General features: G+C 31.2%; 1 protein-coding gene across 1 annotated transcript; it reads left to right on the forward strand.

Annotated features, from left to right (window-relative positions):
• The first annotated feature begins 24,374 nt into the window (after positions 1–24,374).
• LOC141701220 (uncharacterized) lies at positions 24,375–25,189 on the forward strand. Its single transcript, XM_074504910.1, has 2 exons — positions 24,375–24,633; positions 24,960–25,189. Exons 1-2 carry the CDS (start codon positions 24,375–24,377, stop codon positions 25,187–25,189), a joined length of 489 nt encoding a protein of 162 aa, XP_074361011.1.
• Positions 25,190–25,803: the final 614 nt, after the last annotated feature.

The following is a 25,803-nucleotide window of genomic DNA, read 5'->3' on the forward strand; positions in this document are numbered from 1 at the left end:
TCAACAAAAATTCCACTACTATTTACAAAACTATACGAGAATTTCAGAACAGATATTATAATCCTAGAAATCCAGGCTGAGTGCAAACCACATTTATGCAACATTTGTTTAATAAATCTTTATTCCAACGTATCTTATGCCTTAAAAATATCAATTTTTAAACCAGCCACGTCCTATTTTCCTTATGACTTCAAATGCAATCATTTCATTATAAGTTAATAGCCTTCCTTGATTAAAAGCACTTTGTTTGTTAAACATTATTGAGTTTAAACATCATTTAAACTTATTTTCCAGCACCTTATATAATATATGCATCAGAACATTATCAAGAGAGATAGGTGGAAGATCTAAATAAGATGTACAAGCATAAGATTTAGTTCCCTTGGCCCATGTTCTCATGTTCTCTATCAAAGAAAGTCTTACAAAATTGAACAACATATCTTCTAACAATATTCCAATAAGTTTGACTTATCTTGAAGCATGACAAAGTCTACAATTTTTGGATCTGTACCGTCAATATATTTCTTGCCATCTACAAACCCCTGTTCTATGTTAAATGGAGTAAAAATAGACATTTCTTCCATTAATTGTCATGTGCCAAATATTTTCTAATACTTAAAAAACTTTTAAGCATTCGGTACTTTTTTAGAGGTTTAGTATTTTTACTTGTTATGTAATTTTTTTGTCTTATGTCTTTTATAATTCTTTCTATATCTATATCTATTGTTATATGCTTTAATTTTTATGTTTTATATTTTTATAAATTGTATAATGTTCTGTATTTTTAATAAATTAAATTTCTTTAAATATATGATTTAATTTTGTTTAACATCATTTTTGGGTTCTATATATATATGATTTAATTTTGTTTAATATCATTTTTGGGTTCTATATATTATTTTGTGTTCTCTAGTTGTGTTTTTTGCAACTTATTTATATTTTGTAATGAAATTAAAAATGTTAAGTGTATGTTTAATAATACAAACCACTATTGAAATTTAATGTGTAAGGTAAATTTCTTGGAGTTTGAATTTTCAATATTTTTTAATACTTTAAATAACTTTTAACCATTTTATATTTTTTCACATTTTCTATATTTTGATATGTGTTAAAATTCTTTGAATTATGTACTTCCTTACGTGTTTCTATTTATTATATACTCTATTTTTCATATTCTATATTTTATACATTGTATTTTATGTAATGTATTTGAAATAAAGTAAAATATAAATAAATATATGATTTAAGTTTCTAAGCATTCATTTTAGCCTTTATATATTATTTTATGTTCTATAGTTGTTTTTTGTGTAAAATATTTATATATGTGTTCAATATAATTTTAATACAATTATTAAAGTTTAATGTGTAAGGTAATAGTTTTTGGAGCTTGTATTTAAATTTTAACTTTTTTTCTATTGCATTGGTATTTTTTTTGATTTTAGGCCGAAGTTCCACACTAAATTAATGAGGATTAAATAATTTACGCAAGTATATTTTATTTTGTTGAATGATATTATCTTGTTAAAGTAGTAATTGTATCCTATGTATAAAAATTGATCACTTAACCAAAACCAAAGAAAAGTAGAGTTATAATAGAGACTTGGTAACTGGACAATACAATAGGTGTATAAAACATAATCATGTTTATATAAAATTTTAAATCTAACGAATGCACACTAAGAACAAAACATAATATAAATAGAGAATGAATTAAACAAAGAAATGATGAGTTAGAGAACAAACCTTCATGATTGTGGGTGAGTTACTACGTTACCATTAAAATTGGGTTATGTTAAACCTTCATCAATCATCTAGATGAAGGTTCATAGAACCTATTATCTTTTATTAATAACCACTTTTTTATGAATAACTAATTTTAGAGGAAGGTTCATACAAATTAGTAACTTTTAATATTAACCACACCTATTAACTAATTGTACTTTTTTGTTCTTTTTCTTAAGGAACTCATTTCTCTATTCTTTATCTTTTTATTGTTTTTAAATTTTGAAAAATTATTCCTTTATACAGATGATGAACATATATCTAAAATATATATTATATTTTAAAAATAATTTACAACTTTTCCACTTTTTTACATAACAATACCTTTTTACATAACAATAGTATTTTATAGGGAACATGATTCATGATTATACAATACTAAATCAAAACATAATTATTTAATAAAACATTATGTTTTACACAATATTTTCTTCTCACAAAATACATGCATACAATTCTTGGCTGAATATAATTTTTTTAAAGGAGACAATTTTTTTGAAATGATAAAAAAATTGACATCTAGAGTAGTTTTATCTAGTTAATAGGTTACCAACTTACATACACACGCATATATATATATATCATTTGATTACATGATACTTGCTAATAATATATGTAACTATTTATCATTCATGGACATTAACCACAATTCATTATTGTATTAGATCATTTCTTAAAATTTATTTGTAATGTTCATGACCTAAATTCAAAAAATAAAAACGGCCAAATAGACAAATATATGAGTTATATGTGCTTATAAACCCATGCTTCAAAGTACTTTTTTGGGTTTGAGAATTGTAATTATTTTCAAAATTATTTAGTGAAAGTATGTACAAAAATATAATTACTAATCAAATAGAGGCCACTGAAATGATTGATTTTATGGTACAATTTTGTAAGAGCTGAGAGATCTTTAAAATCATATAAAGGGCCTAAGGTTTATGAACTTCTTGGTGTTTTTGGGAAGAACATCCCCTACAAGTCACAAATCCTATTGTAAACATGGGTTCATCCTCTATAAAAGTGATAGTAGCTTTGGGAGTAGCACAAGAAACAAAATTTGGAAATAGCCACATCAGGAGCTCCAAGGAATTATTAAGATAATGTTGATGTTGATATCGATGCCAAAGGTATTTGGTCAACATTGTAAGGTGGGTTAATGTCACGAGCACCACCACTCATATTAATAGCACTACCACCAATGCCAGCATTATCAAAGTTTTATGTACTAGTGATGCTAATACGCCAATGGAACTATAACTAAAACCACTACCTCCGAATATTACCGAACATACAACCAGTGTCACCACTAAAGCTACCGACCATGCCACCGCCAATGCTTCCACTTAAGCTACCACCCTTGCCATAATTAAGACTAACCAATATACCACCAATGCTGAAAATATGACAACTAGCCATGCCACTACTAAAGCTACCAGCAATGTTACCACCAATGCCACTACCAATTGTACCACCTGTAATACCATAATTAATGTGGCCACCAATGAAAACGCTTAAACTACCACGAAATTTAACACCAATACCAACAATACCACCACCAACTCTCCGACCAAAAATACCACTTCCAATGTCGCCAATTGCACTAACAAGAGCAATACAACCAATGTCATCATTAGTGCCACCAAATCCACTACTAATGTTATCGTCTCTAGTACCACCAATATAACCACTAAAGATGCTAGTCATGCTACCCCCAATGTCACTACTAAGAGTACCCAATATACCACAAATGCTACCACCCTTGATGCCATTATTAAAGTTACCACCAATGACATTGCTTAAGTTAGCACGAACTTCACCACCAACAATGCCACCACCAATTCCCCTATTAAGACTATGAGGGTGAAAATGGTGAGCGAACCTGTTCATGTATTAAAATATAAGTTTTTACAAAACTATAATTTGTCCCAAACAGAGCCTACATCTTTATCAACTAAGAAATCTCATTTTTAACCATGTATATAAAGTTAAATAGTGATTACTACTGGATTCAAAAAAAAACCATTACTATATACTTTTGGAATAGTTACTGAAGTATTACATCAATAGAAGGTTCTAGTGAGACTGAAAATGGTGAGCCTACCTCTTCTTGTATTGATATATAAGTTTTTACAGCACTATAATTTGTCACAAACAGAGCCTACATCTTTATCAAGTAAGAAATCTCATTTTTAACCATGTATCACGTAATATAAAGTTAAATAGTGATGAGGGCTTCACTTGTACTATGTGCATATATATTTAGTTTATATATTTGCATAGTAAAATTTAAAGAAGAACAAAGAAAACTTACACTAGTAATTTGATGAAGAGGTGAAACATAAGGAACTTGGAGCATTTTCTTCATTGTTTGTGGAACTTGTTGCTAATAGCAAGAAAAATAAAATTCCTCTGCATATGTCTCTGAAAAAAGGTCACACATAAACATAAAATAAATTTAATAGTATAATTAAACAAATATGAAGATAAAATCTAAATAACATATGGGCTTCTTAGCTATAAATTTTCATTTTTTTACTATATCATGTATTTGATTATTTATGAGGAACAAAAAAGTTTTTACAAATATAACTCAATTCTTTTTTTTAACATTGACATATAATTCTCAAAGGGATAATTCTTGTTATGGAGGTCATGTAAAAACAAATAGAAGCGGCATTCCATGTCAATCTACATACATATATAGAAGAAAAATGGGATACTTATTGTATGGATTTAAGTTTTAACAAAAGTTTGTTCAAAAAACACATAAGAAATGGAAATGAAGATACAGGGAAATACAAATTATTACCTTAACCTTGTTAAACAACATCAATTCATGAAAACCTCCAAATCTTGTCCATTTAATCCTGGCCAATTCATTTGAAGATGTGTTTAACCTTACAACACCAAAACACTCTTTCATAGAAAATACAAATAACACCAAAACACTATTTCATAGCCATGTACATGTTTATTTTTTTTGTAAGGGGGCGGCCGCTTGTGCTTGTATTAGGGTTTTAACTACGGTTTTTATATTCTCTATTTTGTAGGCCCAGTTGTATTTCATGGGTTTAAATGGGCCCAATATAGTTCAAATTTTTTATTGCTCCATCTATTATGTAAATTAATTGGATGTGGATGTAGAAGCCTAAAGAAGTATTACTCTAATTTATTTTGTGTTGTTAATAAAATGACATTCTAAAAATCAAGTGGTAAGCAGTGTATAAAAAACATAACTTCAAAATGACATTTTTTCGAAAATTCTATATTTTATATAGTGAGATTATATATAAACCACCTATTGACCTCAATTAACAATAATATATGCACTAATCCAACCCTAACTAACAATAATAAATTATTTTTCATGCACAAAATAATATTTACATAATCACATTTAATCAAATTAAATTTCTAGAGGTATAAGATAGGATAAAAAAAATTTGACAAAAAATTTATACGTATGAGAAAAATGATACGGTTTATAAAAATATTTACTAATTGTTTTGTTTATTTAAAAATAAGAATTAAAATGAATGATAATATGACTGTTGATTTTTATTTAATTATTAATCAATTTTATTTGAAATTATAAACGTTTGACTTGACCATATGTACTTTGACGAAATTATTATAAATATTTTTAATATTTTCAACTGTAATAAAAATTTATTATTGAAAACCATGCTTATATTTTTTTAACTCAAAATTTTCAATAGACAAGTTTTCTAATAAATTTTGGGTCTTTCCACAAAGTAGGAAATGCGGGCAAAGTCAGCCCACTTTGTATTTTTTGCTAGCATTCACAAAAAGGTTGACCAGTATACAAAGACATTATTTTATCTAATATGTACCAAAATATAATTCCATTATGATTTTAAGATGAATAAGGAGGATAGGTTCATGTATTAGTTCTCGAATTTCTTTTTTGAATAAAATTGTAAATATTAAACTTTAATTCAAAAAAATATATTTTAAAAAGATATGTAAAATTATGAATTTTAGATGAAAAAGTAAAAAAAAAATAGGATGGTGATTATGGCTAACTAAGATTAGTTTTAAATTTTACCAGATAATCCCTTACTGGGATTTTATAAACAGTTCAATAATCTACCAATGATGGTAAGCTAAGATGACTAAATGCTGTGCATAAAATAGTATGCACAAAAGTAATAAGAACAGACAAGAATTTTAGCCGGGTTCGACCCGTAATCCCCTATGGTCTACGTCGTGGTCCCTTACCAACTGGATAAGATAATATATTATTGAATGATAGTAAGTTTACAACTTCTTAAGACAATATACAATAATATATCTCCCTTTATCCCAGCTGCTGATAATGGCTTGCTAAAACCCTGTTTCTAAACCTGCCCTCTAAGTACTACATTACCGCGTAGTACAAACTTCTCTAGTACTAGTACTAATAAATACAAATTGAACAATATAAATGGAATGATAAAGTAATTACAACTCAAACTATAGACTCTGTAAGATAAAAAACGTGCATATAATTAAGAGCTCGAGAATATTTTAGATCCAATAAAGATCAGTGAGTTGTGAGTGTTCTTGCTGTAATACGTTAGTCATAAAAACTACAAGAAAACTCGTACATAAATATACACTAACGTTCAAAACAATCTCAACAACTTACAATAGTTAGAATCCAATTTTAACGTTTAAATTAGTTGGGATGATTTCCAACATTCATATATACGTTTAATAGAAGAGATAAAGAAAGAAAAATGATCAGAAAAAGTCTCTTCTATTTTGTATGAGTATAAAACTTTTTTAATCAGATTTCTAGGAGATAGAGTTTGAAAAGAAAACAAACTCCTACAAATTAGGAACTGTTTTAAAGTTAGAAATTTTTTTATAACTGAGCTCTAATATATATTAACCACGTATAATATAATAGAGAAGTCCTTACAATTCGTTAAAAGAAATTCGTGAAATATCTCCTTGAAAATATGTTTCCTTGTTGAGTCTGGATTGTCCATCTTGGCTTGCTATTATTCTGAATAACGTGATTATAGCTTGCCGAAATAGATTACTGTCTTATGATAGCTTGTTGTCATGATGCATAAACAACAATGTCATTAAGATGATATATCCTGCAAACAGTCTTAAATAACAACATAATGGCTTGCTGTGTTATGATCATCAAAACTAAGGAGTTACAATCTCCCCCTTTTTGATGTTTACATACATTTAGAAGAATTATAAAACTCCCCCTAAATCTATGCTTATCTCAAAATTAAGCAATACTTTAGAACACACTACTGCAAATAATTAAACTGCAAATAACAACAAATGCATATCCAATACAACCAACATAGCAACATATCATTACCTCACCAAGTCTTAACATAACCAAAGCAAATCAAGTATTAAGCAAAAATAACTAACATAAACCAAGTTCATAAACCAAGTAGCAAACCACACCAGATTAACCATAAACCTACACATGAAACAAGTCTTAAATAAACCTTAACCAAACATAAATCTCCTAAATATCTTCACCTTAAAGCATCAAAAAGATCTAGGTTGAGGGCTGATCAGAAGTGTTGAGATCATCCTCTTTTGGAGAAAAGAAGGCATCAAAAAAACACAAACAAGTAAGCACCAATAAACAGATAATGGCATGTCAAAATTAATAAATCAAATCAAACACAAATTATGATATTTAATAAACAATCATAGTAAGCTAACATGAAAATTAATAGTAAGCTAACATTACCAAATTTCTAAAGATAGCTTGCAATTATACACTGCACATGACAAGTTCTCTTCGAATGGTAGAAAATCTTGCTTCACCAAGGGGTTTTATAAAGATATCTTCCAATTGATATTCAGTAGGCATAAAAACTAATTTAATCTTACCTTTGGCAGCATTATCTCTCAAGAAATGGTGATGAAAATCAATATGCTTTGTTCTTGAGTAATTCACAGGATTCTTTGATATATTGATGGTGCTAGTATTGTCATAATAGATTGGAACTTTGCCACACTTGATTCCAAAATCTCGTAGAGTGTGAAGCATCCACAAAATTTGAGAGCAACAACTACCCCCTACTGACTACTCATCTTCTGCTGTGGATAATACAACTGAAGTTTGTTTCTTACTTTGCCAAGATAGAAGAGTTTGTCCTAAGTACGTGCAAACACCACTTGTGCTCTTTCTATCAGTTTGACATCCTGCATAATCTGCACCACTATACCCCACAACATCAAATATGCTTGTAATAGGATAAAATAAAACAAGATTAATAGTCCCACTTAAATATCGAAATATTCTTTGAACTACATTTAAATGTGATTCCTTAGGTTTAGCTTGAAAATGAGCACATACACAAACACTATACATAATATCCGGCCGGGAAGCAGTAAAATATAAAAGACTACCAATCATGCCTCTATATTTTTTGATATCAACTGCCTTACCGTTTTGAAGTCAGCCCTGCTGTTTTGATTCATTGGTGTAGATTTTGACTTGACATGCTCAAATTCAAATCTAGTCAGCAAGTTCTTCACATACTTTGACTGATGAACATAGATGTCATCCTTAGATTGATTGATTTGGAGTCCGAAAAAATAGTTCAGCTCACCCATCATGGTCATGTCAAATTCACTACTCATACACTTAGAAAACCACTCACACATAGAATCATTAGTGGATCTAAAAATTATATCATCTACATATATCTCGACAATCAAAATATCATTACCATTTTGCCTAGTAAATAAAGTAGGATCGATTTTACCTCGAATAAAGTCATTTTTGGCCAAAACTTACTAAGCCTCTTGTACCAAGTCCTTGATGCTTGCATTAAGCCATATAATGCCTTCTTGATCTTGTAAACATAGTCCGGATGTTGTTCATGTTCAAAAATAGGGGGTTGTTTGACATAAACTTCTTCTTCCATAAATCCAATAAGAAAAGCACTTTTGACGTCCATTTTATGTAGCTTGATCTTCTTGTAGCATGCATAAGCAAGAAGCATCCTAATTGATTTCAATCTAGCTACTGGAGCATAAGTTTGATCAAAGTCAATGCCATCTTTTTGATTGTACCCTTGTGTCACAATCCTTGCTTTATTTCGAGTAACAGTACCAAATTCATCCTCTTTATTCTTGAAAATCCATTTTATACCAATGACTGAAGTATTCTTTAGTGGCTTGACAAGTTCCCAAACATCACTTTGTTCGAATTGATTCAGTTCTTCTTGCATAGCCAAGATCCAATTTTCATCTTCGAGTGCTTCTTTAACATTCTTAGGTTCCTCTTGAGCTAGAAATGCAGCATAAGCACCAAAAATTGCATTGCCTTTCCTTGTCTTGAGTCCATAAGTAATATCACCAATAACCTGTTCTGGAGGGTGATTCTTCACTGTCCGTGTAGATTTTGGAAATGAATGCTTTGAGATATGTTCATGAGAGGTCTTCATTATCTTTGAGATTCTTCACTGTCCATGTAGATTATGGCTAACTAAGATTAGTTTTAAATTTTACCCGATAATCTCTTAATGAGATTTTATAAACAGTTCAATAATCTGAAAATGATGGTAAGCTAAGATGACTGAATGCAGTGCAGAAAATAGTATACAGAAAAATAATAAGAACACACAAGAATTTTAGCCAGGTTCGACCCTTAATCCCCTATGGTCTACGTCCGGGTCCCTTACCAACTTGGTAAGAGAATATATTATTGAATCACAATAAGTTTACAACTACAAGATATAATAATATATCTCCCTTTATCCCAACTACTGATAATGGCTTACTGAAACCCTATTTCTGAACCTGCCCTCTAAGTACTATACTACCCTGTAGTACAAACATCTCTAGCACTAGTTCACCAAACCCTTGTTTCCCTTAGGCAACTATCCAGCAACTAATCAATATAAATTGAATAATACAAATCGAATGATAAAGTAATTACAACTCAAACTATAGACTCTCTAAGATAAAATAGGTATATATAATTGAGAGCTCGAGAGTATTTTAGAACCAATAAAGATCAGTGAGTTGTGAGTGTTCTTGCTACAATACGTCAGTCATAAAACCTGCAAGAAAACTCATATAGAAATATACACTAACATTCAAAACAACCTCAATAACTTACAATGCTTAGAATCCAATTCTAACATTTAAATTAGTTGGGATGATTTCCAACGTTCATGTATACGTTTGATAGAAGAGAGAAAGAAAGAAAAACGATCAGAAAAAGTCTCTATTTTGTATGAGTATAAAACGTTTTTCAATCAGATTTGTAGGAGATAGAGTTTAAAAAGAAAACAAACTCCTACAAATTAGGAACTATTTTAAAGTTAGAAAACATTTTATAACTGAGCTCTAATATATATAAACCACATGTAACATAATAGAGGCTCCCTACAATTTATTAAAAGAAATTCCTAAAATTTCTCCTTTGAAAATTTGTTTCCTTGTTGAATCTGGATTGTCCATCTTGGCTTGCTATTGTTCTGAATAACGTGATCATAGCTTGCTAAAATAAATTACTGTCTTATGACAGCTTGATGTCATGATACTTAAATAGCAATGTCATTAAGCTCATATATCCTGCAAATAGTCTTAAATAACAACATGATGGCTTGTTGTGTTGTGATCATCAAAACTAAGGAGTTACACTACTAAGCTTGGTCTAAGCTTGGTCTAAGGTTTTAAGTAGTTCATCATAATTTTATTGAGTTTGGTAAGAAATGACTATTATGTGGCCCACTAAGCTTTTTTTTTCTAACTAACAAATGGTAGAAAATGACAAGTTAAATTACATACCAACTTTGTAATTTTTAGTTATAATTTGAATCTACCAGTTATATTAGAGTTAGACAATATAATTTTTTTGAAAAAATATTTTATTAATTATACAAAGTAATCATTTATGGAAATAATTATAAGTTTGTAACTTTATTTTATAATGAGAATATATTTTCAACAAATAATTAATGCTCACAAAAATATATTAAAATTATTTAAATATCATTTATATTACTTATTTATGGTACTCACCATTTTATATAGTCCTTTGAGTAATTTTAATCCAAATGATTGATTGGAATAAATAATTCTTTAATCATTTCAATATGTTAAAGAAATACAAACAAATAATAAGATCTCCAAACTCTTAATGTACCTATGTTCCATGCCCTAGAAATATGTTGTAAATTTTTTTAAAAAAATAATAAAAAAGGAGACCAAAATCTAAATTCAAAGTGTAGTCCAGTCCACAAACCTACCTCAATTTTTGTCCAACCCCACAACCTACCCCATATGGGTCTAAATTGAGCTATTTCATGAATATTCAAAAATGGATAACAAAGACAAAACTTCAAAAAAATTCATGTCAGAAGAAATTGATGTATTAGTATATAACTAATACAAGCTCTCAAGGATAGTTGCACATCCTCTGAGAGAGCCTTAATCAACTCTTATCCATTAATATTAAAATTGTTCTTCATTATTCAGTACCTAATTCGATATAATAATCATTAATGGAAGATAAAAAAAAACTCAAGAAAATCTTCCACCACCACTAGCAACAAACCAAATCAACCAAATCAACCATAATATGAACATATATGAATCCATCAAATTTCTAATCTTTAAGATTAATGAATATCCTTTCTTGTAAGTCAAGATGGCCATATGTTTGGAGGCAACAAATCCTGAATACTTGAACATGATGTATGATGGACCTCATAGGCCCATGAAACTAGCTGTTGTTATTCTTGATCAAGAAAAAAATATGGTTGTAAGGGATAAAAAGGATTACTATCGTGGGGATCTTTAATCTGTTATGAAAAATATAAAACTTGGACATCCTTTGCATAACAGTCTAGACAGTATGATATCCAATGGGGTGATTGGATGCAAAAAAGCGAAGGAAATTTGAGATACTTTAGAGGTTAAGTGTCAAGGCACAACTGCTATCAAGAAGAATGGAAGGACAATACTCACTCACGAGTATGATCACTTTGACTCAAAAGTTGATGAATCTTTGACTGAAATCTATGATATATTTCGGAAATTGTTGAATGATTTATCACTTGTTGATAAAAAGTATGATCCAGAAGATTCGAACTTGAAGTTTCTTCTTGTACTCCCTGAAAAGTGGGACTTGAAAGTTATATCAATAAGGGATAACTATGTTCTTGAAGATACATCTCTAGATGAGATATATATAGAATGCTGAAAACTCGTGAACTGAAGATCAAGCAGGAAAACAAGTGAAAAGGGCGAAGGACAAGACATGCTACTCCCACGTTTAAAGAAAATCCAAGAGAGAAATCTGTAAGAAAGAACCATTTCAAAACGAAAGGCCATGATTGCAAAGTCTGATACCGAGTCATCAAATACTGATGATGACTCAAACTCTAATAATTATTCAGACACTAAAAGAGATCATGATAATGATGAAAATATCCTACAGATGGCTGCTCTCTTAGTTAAAAGCTTTATAAACCTGGGCTATAAGGATTTCAAGAAAAAAGAGTTTTTCAGAAAAGGCTATAGTTCCTCAGACTCTGATAAAAGGAATTAGAGAAAAATTATGGGAAGAAGTCAAGGTCTGGGAAAATTATGAAGTCAAAGATCAAGTTTTATAATTAAGATGGAGTTGGACACTTTGTAGCATATTATCAAAAGCTAAAAGTTAAGAAGAAGCAAGCCTTGATCATCAGGAATAAGAATTGGGATGATATATTAGAATATGTACAAAATATGTTATCAAGGAAATTGCTGATAGTAAACTTGATGCTACCAAGATGAAGGAACCTCAAACTACTCAATACTAAAAATAGTAGATACAACATCGATGCTTAGACATCGGCATGTAATGCACCCGATATTAAAAGTCTGTTTAACATTCCTTTATAAATAAGTGATGTTGAATAGAAATGCTGATATCGATTTCCCATACTAGCCGTTTTCTATGATCAAAAATGAAAAAGGCCAAATATATGCTTCGAACTTTGACATCGGCTGATTTTTTTAACCCTTTTAATGGCTACTTTTAAAAAAATAAAAAATGACTTATCCTTTTTACCCTCAGTTTCAGTACAGTTTCCCCCTTTAATTTTAACAAATTATTTCCCCTTTTTATTCCCCCTTTTCCAAAATATCTCTCACCTCTTTCCCCTCTTTCTCTCTGCTAGCATCATCTTTCTCACCGTCTCTTTCTCGTCTTTCTCACCTTTCATCTCTCTTTCATCACTCATATCTCTCCCCTCTTTCTCTCATATCATAAAAATCTCAGTCATGTCTCATCTTTTTCTCTCCTTTCTCATAAACCTTAATTTAAGCCCTGATTCAAATTCAAACTTTGGAGCTTCAAATTGAGCTTCAACCTAGTAAGATATACTTAAGTAGAATTTTTGGAGCTTGAAATGAGCTTTGGAACTTTAAGGTTTTGGAGCTTGGAGCTTTTCTGGAGGTATGTACTCATTTTTATATATTTTCTTTTTATGCATGTATATAAGAAATGTTATGCTTATTTTTTTGGGGCTTTTGGAGAAACTCGGAATATAAGTAAACTTCGTGTGTTATTAGGTTAATACATATACTTTCCAGTGGGTTGTCATGTATACACTAAAAAATAAAAATCACACCTCACAATAGACCCACTTATACTATATACTTTTCCATTTATGTTAAATGTTTGCATAAGAAAAGTTAAAAAATTACAAAGAAAGCTTACACGCCTAGATTGCTGAAGAGGAGAAAGAGAAAGGACTTGGAGCATTGATAAAGAGGACAAAGATAATGAACTTAAGAATTTTCATCATTTTTTGTGGAACTTGTTGCAAATAACAAGAAAAAAATAATTCATGTCCAAATGTCTCCTAAGTAAGGTCACACATAAATATAAAATAAATTTAATAAGATAATTAAACAAATATGAACATAAATATAAATAATATGTGGGCTTCATATCTATAATTTTTTGTTTTTTTAATGTATCATGCATATTATTTATGATGAACAAAAAATATAATATAAATATAACTGAATTTGTTTTTCTTACCTTGACATATAATGTTGAAAAGGATAATTCTTGAAATGGAGGTCATGTAAAAACAAATACAAGTGACATTTCATGTCAACCTACATACATATGTACAAGAAAAATAGGATACTTATTCTAGTGTTTTAATATTATATAAATTAATTGGATGTACATGTACAAGCCTCTAGGTAAACAAGTATTAATCTAATTTATTTTGTATTATAATTAAAATGAGATTCTAAAAATCAAGTGGTAAGCATTGTATAAAAAAATTAACTTAAAAATGATATTTTCTCCAAAATTTTAAATTTTATTAAGTGAGATTATATATAAATTCCCCACTTACCTCAACTAACAATAATATAAGTACTACTACAACCCTAACTAATAATAATAGAAGTACTATTACAACAGATTTAAGTCTAAAATACCTCTCACTATAACGCACAAATTTATTGTCACATAAAATAATATTTACATAAAAACATTTAACAAAATTAAATTTTTAGAGGTATAAGATAGGATACTAAATGTTTGACAAACAAGTTATACGTATGAGAAAAATGATACAATTTTTAAAAATATTTACTAATTGCTTTGTTAATTTAACATAGAAATTAAAATGAATGATAAAATGAATTTCTTGCACCAATTCGAGATCCTACAAAAATTGAGCTATGTCGGTCATCGTAAGGAAACGGGGAGATTGAAGCCACAACTACGATTTTTTTCGATGGAATCAAAAAGTGGTTGGGAGAAGCCAAAGATTTATGTGCCGAAAATTTGTGATGGGTCTTTTGGACTTATCTAAAAATGTCAAGATCATCCACCAGCGAAACGCCTTTCAGATTGGCTTGTCGAACTCATGCTCTTCTCGTGGTGTAAATGGGTCTAGACACTTTCCCCACCCAAGTGTTTGATTTGGAAAGCAATAAAGTTGGCCTAAGAGCTAATGTAGACATTCTTGAAGAAGAAAGTGAAGTAGTCCACCAGAAAGTTAGCAATGTCAATGCCCGTTAAACAAGGAAAACTTCATCCAAATACAAACCAATATTAGAATGCAAACTACTAACTAATAAGAGCTACATGTTTAGTCTCTTTCTCTGTCATCCATGTGCATTATGTGTTCATGTATATATTTTCTGAATCGTTTTTAATTTGATTTTTCCCATTAATCGTTAACTTAATATATAAAAATAATTTTACCATATTTTTCTCCATCTCCCGCTCAACAATTTGCATAGCATATTTGCTATATTTTGAAGAGAAATCATTATTTAAGCTTACCTGAATCACTAAGCTGAAATCAATACTATTTCAGGAATCGGTAGATTTTAGTGATTCTCGTAAGCATAATTACTGATTTATTGCCGAAATATATCAAATATGGTATTCATACTGATTATTGGAGGATGTAAAAAGAGTTCACCAGTTAACGGAAAAAATTCAATTAAAAATAGAGCGAATAAGGTGGAGTTGTGTGTTGGGTGGTGAAGTTTGTATTTTAATATAGTATATTTTGGATTAAGACTATATATATATATATATTAATTTGTACTAGATTAAGACTATATAGATATATATGTATATAAAGATGAAGGTTCATAAAACCTATTAACTTTTAATAACAACCACTGTTAGTAACTAATTCTAGAGGAAGCTTCATAAAACCTAGTAACTTCTAATAATAACCAGTGGTTTGGTTGTACTTTTTTTGTTCTTTTTCTTACAGAACTCTTACTCATATCTCTATTTTTATCCTTTTATTATATTTTAAATATCGCAAAACTTTTCTTTTACATAGATTAGGAACACATATTAAAATATATTTTATATTTTTAAAATGATTTTCACTTTTTTACATAACAATACCTTTTTAAAGGACAATAGTATTTCTTAGCCAAGATGAAGAAACAATGAAATTCAAATTATTACCTTAATCTTGTTAAATAACATCAATTCATGATAACCTCAAAATCTTGTTAGAGAACCAAAATACTCTTTCATACCAAAATACTCTTTCATAGAAAATAAAAATAACGCCAAATTATTATTTTCTAACCACGTATAAGTTCATTTCTCATATTAAGGTTTTACCTACCTTTTTTATATCCTATATTTTATAGGACCCAATTGTGTTTGATGGGTTTTAATGTGCGGAATACAGTTTAAATTGTTTCTCTATTTTAGTATCAATTTCTTATTACAAATTTCGAATTCTTTTCCTTTGATAAAAATAAGATCTAACAAAGTGTGCTCCATGTATTATATAAATTAATTCGATGTATATTTACAAGCGAATAGGTAAAGAAGTATTACTCTAATTTATTTTGTATTGTAAACAAAATGAGATTCTAAAAATCAAGTGGTAGCATTGTATAAAAATTTAACTTAAAAATGATATTTTCTCGAAAATTTTAATTTTTTTAGTGATATTATTTATAAAATCCCCACTAACCTCAACTAGCACTAATATAAGTACTACTACAACCCTAACTGACAATAATATAAGCACTACTACAATAGATTCAAGTCTAAAAAACCTCTCACTATAATGCACATATTTATTGTCATATACAAATTAATATTTATTTTATAACAACATTTAATCAAATTAAATTTTTAGAGGTATAAGATACAATACAAAAATTTTGACAGACAAGTTATACATTTGAGAAAAATGATACAGCTTTTAAAAAAATTTACTAATTGCTTTATTTATTTAATCATTGGAATTAAAAGGAATGATAAAATGAATTTCTTGCACCAATTCGAGATCGAACAAAAATTCAGCTCTCTGGGTCATCCTCAAGGCAATGGGGTGAATGAAGAAACAAATAAGATTATTTTCGATGGAATCAAAGAGAGGTTGGGCGAAGCCAAAGATTTATCGGGTGAAGAATTGTGATGGGTCTTGTGGGCTTATTAGATAACCCCAAGACCATCCACGATCGAAATACTTTTTAGATTATCAACTTACCGAACCGAAGTGTTTAATTTGTAAAGCAACGAAGTTGGCCTAAGAGCCAATATAGACCTTCTTGAAGAAGAAAGCGAAGTAGCTCGCCATAGAAACCTCAAATACCAACTTCAGGAAACCCAGTATTATGATTAGTGTGTAAAGGAGCACACTTTCTTTGTCGATTACCTAGTGGTGAGGAAGTTAGCAATTTCAATGTCTGCTATGCAAGGAAAACTTCAGGCAAATTGGAGAGACCCTTACTTTGTAGCAGAAGTCATAAGGCCGGGAACGTATAAGCTAAAGACTTTGGAATGCGAACCTATTAAAAACACTTGGTACACTTCCAAATTCCGCAATTTTTTCTAGTACACCTCTCTAAAGCCTTCCTGTTTATTTATTTTGGATTATTAAATTTAGTCATTTACTTTAGTAATGCTATTTGAATCTCCTAATGGCGAAGCATGTAGGACATTATATGAATTTCCAATTTCAATGAAATTTATATGTTTTTCCCTTTTTATTCTCAATTTATGATTATATCCCAAAGTCCATGAATGGTATATATATGAGGGGTAAGTACATTTGAAGGAAGATGGAGATTCTGGAGGGATATAGGGAGCCCCGAAGAGGTGACCGTAACCGGCTGCCAAGCCACTACGAATACTCCCGAAATGAATTAAATGGTTAATGATAAGAAGGAAACAAATTGAGGCTTGGAAAGGCGAAGCGTTAGATAATTGACTGGGTTTACACCACTTAATGAGCTGATTTCTAAAATTTTCCACTAAATAAAAGGCAACCCAGTTTTCTTCCGACCAGCTAAAATTAAGATGGCCAACCACAAGAAGAATTCCGATATGTATTGTTACTACAAAGAATATAATGAGCAAAATAGTGATGAATGTTTTCACTTGAAGAAGCTGATTGAAAAAATGATCAAGGCTGAAGAACTCAATGAATTTCTAAGAGACTCGAGGAATTTCTAAGAGACTCGAGGGATGAGTTGGGGCCGAATGAGAAAAGGAACACAAAGCCAAAAATGAAATATCAGGGAGAGGTGAAGACAAATTCGGGAAGCAATACCCTTTGAGTTGACAGTAAAAATTTCAAGAAAAGGTACGCTCGTCAAGTTTATAATTTATACTAGTTCAGCCCTTCTAGATAGACTATGTCGCTCTCCTTCAAGAAACAAGACTACAAGGATGTCATATAACCTTATGAAGATCCGCTGATAATCCACCATGTCAGCGGGGAAATAATATATGGAAAGTGTTAGTAGATGATGGGAGTTCGTCTAATATCTTATTTCATCGGACGTATAGCAAAATGAACCTAGCTGGACTACAGGTGGAGCCATGCCATAAGGTACCTCTGGAGGCCTTCGACGGACTGCATATACCTTGTGAATGTACCATTACTTTACATATTAGTACCAATAAAATGTCATATAAGTAAAATTCTACATCGTAAAATAAGTAAAATTCTACATCGTAAGATTCTAAAATCCCCTACAACGCACTGCTAGGAGAACCATTCTTTTTGGCCTTCCAAGCTATTGGGTCAATCCCCAATCTCAAGATCTAGTACCCAACTGAGAAGGGTGTTGGGGAAATGAGAGAAGACCAGGGGACAACAAGAATCATCATGCTTTAAAATCTCGACAAAGATCAAGATTATGAAGAGAATGACACCGGTGGTAAAAGCAAGCATTCGGAGGCCAAACCTAATGAAAATAAACAATTATTAAACATTGAACTAGAAAAACTCTAGGCTGACCTATCTTGCACAATTGTGGAGCCCACCACCGAAGGGGAGTAAGTTAAAGTATATGTTAGATGTTCCACTAACGATTCTCCAATATTGCTTGGCAAGCATAATTGTATGGAAGTTCCTCAAACTCCTAACTCTCAGACCACCACTATATTGACATTTCAAGATATTTTCGTGGTTTATCAATTCAATTTCTTCTACCCCCGGGATATGACATATGAGAGTTCAATTATCAGCACAAGTATTAGGACTAAAGAACACAGTAGACTTAACATAATGGACTACTTGTCAAGACAAACGCTCACACCTCTATAAAATACACTTCATATTCCTTCCATCTACACTCGTTGCTTGAAAAAGAAAAAATAATCATCACCAAATAACACGTGGGAGATACTTGGAGCTCCTCTAGCAACCTTAACTCCATGAAGCAAACATGTTTCTTCTAATTTTCTAATGATAGATTTGAACCTTCCGCGCATAGAATATACAAGTAGGGAGATATTGGATCTCCATGTCGAAGTCACCGTTGCGGATGCACATCAACAAAAATTCCACTACTGTGTACAAAACTATATGAGAATTTCAGAACACATATCATAATCCTAAAAATCCAGGCTCAGTGCAAACCAAATTTATGCAACATTTGTTTAATAAATCTTTATTCCAACCTATCTTATGCCTTAAAAATATCAATTTTTAAACCAACCACATCCTTTTTCCCTATGACTTCAAATGCAATCATTCCATTATAAGTTAATAGCATCCGTTCATTAAAAGCACTTTGTTTGTTAAACATTATCGAGTTTAAACATCATTTAAACTTATTCTCCAGCACCTTAGATAATATACGAATCAGAACATTATCAAGAGAGATAGGTCGAATATCTAAATAAGATGTATAAGCGTAAGATTTAGTTCCCTTGGCCCATGTTCTCATGTTCTGTATCAAAGAAAGTCCCACAAAATTGAACAACATATCTTCTAACAATATTCCAATAAGTTTGAACAATTCCGGCTTCAACCCATGTGGACCCGGTGACTTATCTTGATGCATGACAAAGTTTATAATTTTTGGATCTCAACCTCCAATATATTTCTTGCCATCTACAAACTCATGTTCTATGTTAAATGCAGTAAAAATAGATATTTCTTCCATTAATTGTCATTTGCCAAATATTTTCTAACACTTAAAAAACTTAAAATATTTTTACTTCTTATGTAATTTGTTTGTCTTATATAATTTATAATTCTTTCTATCTCTATTGTTATATGCTTTAATTTTTATGTTCTATATTTTTATAAATTGTATAATGTTTGTATTTTTAATAAATTAAATTTCTTTAAATATATGATTTAATTTTGTTTAACATCATTTTTTGGTTCTATATATTATTTTGTGTTCTCTCATAGTGTTTTTTGTAACATATTTATATTTTCTAATGAAATTAAAAATGTTTAGTGAATGTTTAATATTACATATCACTATTAAAATTTAATGTGTAAGGTAAATTTCTTGGAGTTTGAATTTTCAATATTTTTAATACTTTAAATAACTTTTAAACATTTTATATTTTTTCACATTTTCTATATTTTGATATGTGTTGTAATTCTTTGAATTATGTACTTCCTTCCGTTTTTCTATTTATTATATGCTCTATTTTTCATGTTCTATATTTTATACATTGTATTTTATGTAATGTATTTGAAATAAAGTAAAATATAAATAAATATATGATTTAAGTTTGTAAGCATTCATTTTAGGGTTTATATATTATTTTATGTTCTATAGTTGTTTTTTGTATAAAATATTTATATATGTGTTCAATATAATTTTAATACAATTATTAAAGTTTAATGTGTTAGGTAAAATTTAAAATCTAAGGAATGCACAATAATAACAAAACATAATATAAATAGAGAATGAATTAAACAAAGAAATGATGAGTTAGAGAACAAACCTTCATGATTGTGGGTTAGTTACTAGGTTACCATTAAAATTGGGTTATGGTTAAACCTTCATCAATCATTTAGATGAAGGTTCATAGAACCCAATAACTTTTATTAATAACCACTTTTTATTTTGAATAAATTAATAACCACTTGTTAATAATAAATTTTAGAGGAAGGTTCATACAAACTAGTTACTTTTAATATTAACCACACCCTATGAACTAATTGTACTTTTTTGTTCTTTTTCTTAAGGAACTCATTTCTCTATTTTTTATCTATTTATTGTTTTTTAAATTTTGAAAAATTATTCCTTTATAGGCATGATGAAAACATATCTAAAATATATATTATATTTTTAAAATGATTTACAATTTTTATGGTATAATTTTATAAGAGCCGAGACATCTTTAAAATCATATAAAGAGCCTAAGGTTTATCAACTATTTTGAGAACCCGAAATTCTTCTAGAATGTGAGCTGCTTTTTGGAAGTACATCTCCTCCAAGTCACAAATCCTATTGTGAACATGGGTTCATCCTCTATAAAAGTGATAGTAGCGTTGGGAGTAGTAAAAGAAACAAAATTAGCCACATGAGGAACTCCAAGGAATTATTAGGATAATGTTGATGTTCATGTCCATGCTAAAGGTAGTTGGTCAACACTGTAAGGTGGGATAATGTAGCGAGCACCACCACTCATATTAATAGCACTACCACCAATGCCACCACTATCAAGGTTTTCACCACTAGCGATCCTAATACGCCAATGGAACCAGGACCAAGACCATAACTAAAACCACTACCTCCGAATATTACCGAACATACAACCAGTGCTACCACTAAAGCTACCAGCAATGCCACCACCAATGCTTCCACTTAAGCTACCACGAACGCTACCACCCTTGCCACAATTAAGACTAACAAATATACCACCAATGCTAAAACTATATATACCACCAATGCTGAAACTATGACAACTAGCCATGCCACTACTAAAGCTACGAGCAATGTTACCACCAATGCCACCACCAATTGTACCACATGTAATACCATAATTAATGTGGCCACCAATGGAAATGCTTAAACTACCACGAACTTTAACACCAACACCAACAATACCACCACCAATTATCCGACCAAAAATACCACTTCCAATACCGCCAATTGCACTAACAAGAGCACTACAACCAATGTCATCATCAATGCCACCAAATCCACTACTAATGTTATCGTCTCTAGTACCACCAATGTAACCACTAAAGATGCTAGTCATGCTACCCCCAATGTCACTACTAAGACTACCTAATATACCACCAACGGTACCACCGTTGATGCCATAATTAAAGTTACCACCAATGACACTACTTAAGTTAGCACGAACTTCACCACCAACAATACCACCACAAATTCCACTACTAAGACTACGAGGCTGAAAATGGTGAGCGTACGAAATATAAGTTTACCCACCTGTTCAAGTATTGAAATATAAGTTTTTACAAAACTATAATTTGTCCCAGACAGATCCTACATCTTTATCAAGTAAGAAATCTCATTTTCAACTATGTATCCGGTAATGTAAAGTTAAATAGTGATTACTACTGGATTCAAGAAAAATCATAACTATATACTTTTTGAATAGTTACTGATCTATTACATCAATAGAAGGTTCTAGTGAGGCTGAAAATGGTGAGCCTACGTGTTCTTGTATTGATATATAAGTTTTTACAGCACTATAATTTGTCACAAACAGAGCCTACATCTTTATAAGTAAGAAATCTCATTTTTAACATCCTTTATACACTTAACAAAACCTAAATCTCTCCTCCCCTTTCTCTAACCTTTGTCAATCTATAAATACCATTTCGACCCTCTTTTGTACCAAGGTAAGCCTCGTATGCCTTTGATTTTGCCCCCGCTACTGTCTTCTTAGCCATACGTCTAGCTTCCTTATATAAAATTCTTCTCATATCAACTTGTTCATTATCTTGGCAACACAAAAGTTCCCTAAAACGATCATGTTTAATTTTTACTCGCTCCTGCACCTCCTGGTCCCACCACCAAGCTTCCTTCTACACCTGAACCTTTCTTCAGGTAACCCCTAACATACCTGTAGCTACATTTCTGATTGTACAGGCCAATCGATTTCACATTCTATTAACATCCTCATCATAAAATCCGTCTTTTGCCAACCCAATCCTTTCTTTAAAAATACCTACTTTGTCTCCCTTTAGATTTTTCCATAAAATGTTCGGTGTCACCTCTCTATTATCTTGTACTACTCTTTTCCTTATACATATATCCATTACCAATAAACGATATTGAGTTGTACATGCCTCACTCGGGAATACTTTACAATCTTTACAATCCATGTTGCCTTTTCTCATAAGAAGATAATCGATTTATGAGTTACAACCTCCACTCCTAAAAGTAATCAGATGATCATCCCTTTTTTTAAAACAAGAATTAACAATCATTAATTAATGTGCCAAAGCAAACTCCAAAAGGTCCCACCCACTCTTGTTCCTCAACCCAAAACTAAAACCCCCATGAATGCCTACATAACCATCTGATTGTTCGCCAATATGACCATTAAAATCACCTCCTATATATAAATTATGGTCCCTAGGTATCAACCTAACTATTTCATCCCAACAATCTCAAAAAATCTTTCTCGCTAACTCACTCAAACCAAAATGGGGTGCATACACACTTACAAAATTAACGATCTCTTCATTAACTATGAGTTTAATCTTCATAATCCTATCACTGACTCTACTCACTTCTACTATATTCTCCTTCAAGAGTGAACTTATCAAAATACCCACACCATTCCTCGTATTATCAACCCCTGAATACCACAATTTAAACCCGTTAGCTTCCTTAGTACTACTACCCTTCCACTTAGTTTCCTGAATGCAAATCACATCCACCTTTTTTTTCTTTAACATATCCACAAGTTCTAAAAATTTCCCGGTCAGAGAACCTACATTCAGCGTACCTATTCGAAAATAGACATTAGCTGACCTTTGCCCCTCCCGAGAAACTCTTCTCCCTAAATTACTACCACTATCACCACCATCACCCTTACTTCTTACCAAATCCATCAATTAAAGATAACTCTATTGCACGAAAACACACAACTTATAAATGAAAAATACACACTATATAACAAGAAACTATAAAATGCAAATAAACTATAAATAAATAAATAACAAGGAAATATATCTAATAACAACTCCTATAGATACCCTAATTATCAAACCTGTTGACAAGGCTTTCATCTCCCTGTATTTCTTTTAATACTGGCCCTTTTATTTTGGTACTATCGGAGAATCTAGTCCATTCAGAGGCAATTTGTACACCAGTTGAAGTATATTTATATGTGGTTGTGTTTGTTTGGTGGCGGATCAAGTAAGGAGTTGTTTGTCAAACCCGGAGAACTGGGGGAGAAAAATAACAAAGTAATTACGAGTAAACCGGGATGGGAACATGTTTGTATATTGCTTTGGATGAATAAACCACAGTTTTCTTGGATAAAGGAAGGACATTTGTATTATTTAATAAAAAAGATCATATCTCTTCTCTCGCATTTATTTTTCATAAATGAAATAATAACACAGAAAGAATTTCAGAAATTGTGTATGTTAGAGAGTAGAGGGGGTAGATAAGATTAGAGATGGCCGTAAATGAGTGGATAAATGGTTATTTGGGAAAGTTTGGTGGCTAAAGGGGTGCCATGGATATATTTGAGGGTGATACAAGAAATGTATTTTTAGGTAAGGACGTGTGTTCGAACACCGGTTGGGGATGCTCATTACTTTCCGGTAGGAGTAAGACTTCACCAAGGATCCTCGCTAAGCCCATTTCTTTTTGCATTTATAATGGATGTTCTAACTAGGGGTATTCAGGATGGTGTACCTTGGTGTATGCTATTCGCGGATGATATAGTCATAATTAAGGAGACAAGGGTTGCAGTTAATGTAACATTAGAGCGATGGAGGTATATATTGGAGTCTAATGGATTGCGGGTTAGTCGGTCTAAGACGGAATATTTGTGGTATAACTTTAGTAATCTACCGAATGGTGAGGGGGTGTATGTTCTGATGGCCGATCAAGTATTGTCCCCAAAGATAATTTCAGGTATCTGGGTTCCATTTTGCATAAGGAAGGGGGGATAGATGCGGATGTTACATATTGTATCAAATCAGGATGGCTAAAATGGAGGGCTGCTACAGGAATATTATGTGATAGGAGGGTTCCTTTCAGAGTAAAAGGAAAACTTTATAGGGTAGCGATCATACTGGCCTTGTTATACGGGTCGGAGTGCTGGGCATTGAAAAAGGCTCAAGAGTGTAGGTTAGAGGTGGCAGAAATGAGAATGTTAAAGTAGATTTATGGACGTACCATGTTGGATAGATTCTCAAATGGTTTTTTCAGGAATAAATTACGAGTTACGCCTATTGCAGAAAAAGTGAGGGAAGGTCGATTGCGTTGGTTTGGGAATATTAGGCGAAGAAGGATAGCTACTCCAGTGCGCAGGGTGGAGGATTTAGTGGTATCAGGATCAAGAAGGAGAGGGAGGCCAAGGAGGATTTGGGCTGATCTACTCACGCTGGACTTAAGGGCCCTAAACCTCAGTGCTGACATGACCTCAAATAGGAGATCTTGGCGCAGGAGGATAAGGGTGGCAGATTAGTTTGGACTTTCGTAGTTTGCATGTGTAGTTTGTCATTTAGTGCACTTTTTGGTAGTTGGTAATAATTTTATTTGTCTAGTACTTATACTTCATAAGTTTTGTAGTTTATTCTCATAGTTATTAATAGTCTTAGTTGCTCGTGTAGGTGCTACAGTGTCATTTTTTAATGCCATATGACTAATTACATGATATGGTAGATGGATTGTGTGCTATTTTAGTTTTTTTGACAGGTTTGTGGTACTTCAAATATTAAGTTTGGAGAGTGATCTCCAAGGGAAATATGGCGTTTGAGGCATCAAAAGGAGTGCAGTAAGAGAAATAGAAGAGGCTTACAACAATGAACCAATGAACGAAGCTTTTTACGGTAAGTCCCATGTGAAGAAGGACATGGGATGAGATATTGTATCATTGTTTATCATTGTCTCGCGTTCCGTACTTATGTTTATGGATCATTGCTTACCTAGGACACACATATTTGTGCATACACACAAGTCGTTGGTCTTTTAAGGAAACAACCTCTTCATTCTTTGGAATGAGGGTAAGGCTGCGTACCATACACCCTCCCCAGACACTGCCCTAGGTGGTATTATTAGGTACGATTGATTGATTGATTG

Source organism: Apium graveolens, unplaced genomic scaffold, assembly GCF_009905375.1.
Source record: "Apium graveolens cultivar Ventura unplaced genomic scaffold, ASM990537v1 ctg3594, whole genome shotgun sequence".
NCBI lineage: Eukaryota > Viridiplantae > Streptophyta > Magnoliopsida > Apiales > Apiaceae > Apium > Apium graveolens.

Excerpts from the sequence above, each read along its gene's own strand:
- LOC141701220 (XM_074504910.1), top strand. The coding sequence starts at position 24,375 with ATGGATGTTCTAACTAGGGGTATTCAGGATGGTGTACCTTGGTGTATG. Across the intron at positions 24,634-24,959 it reads GTCCCCAAAGATAATTTCAG|AAAAAGTGAGGGAAGGTCGA; the intron begins GTATCTGGGTTC and ends CGCCTATTGCAG.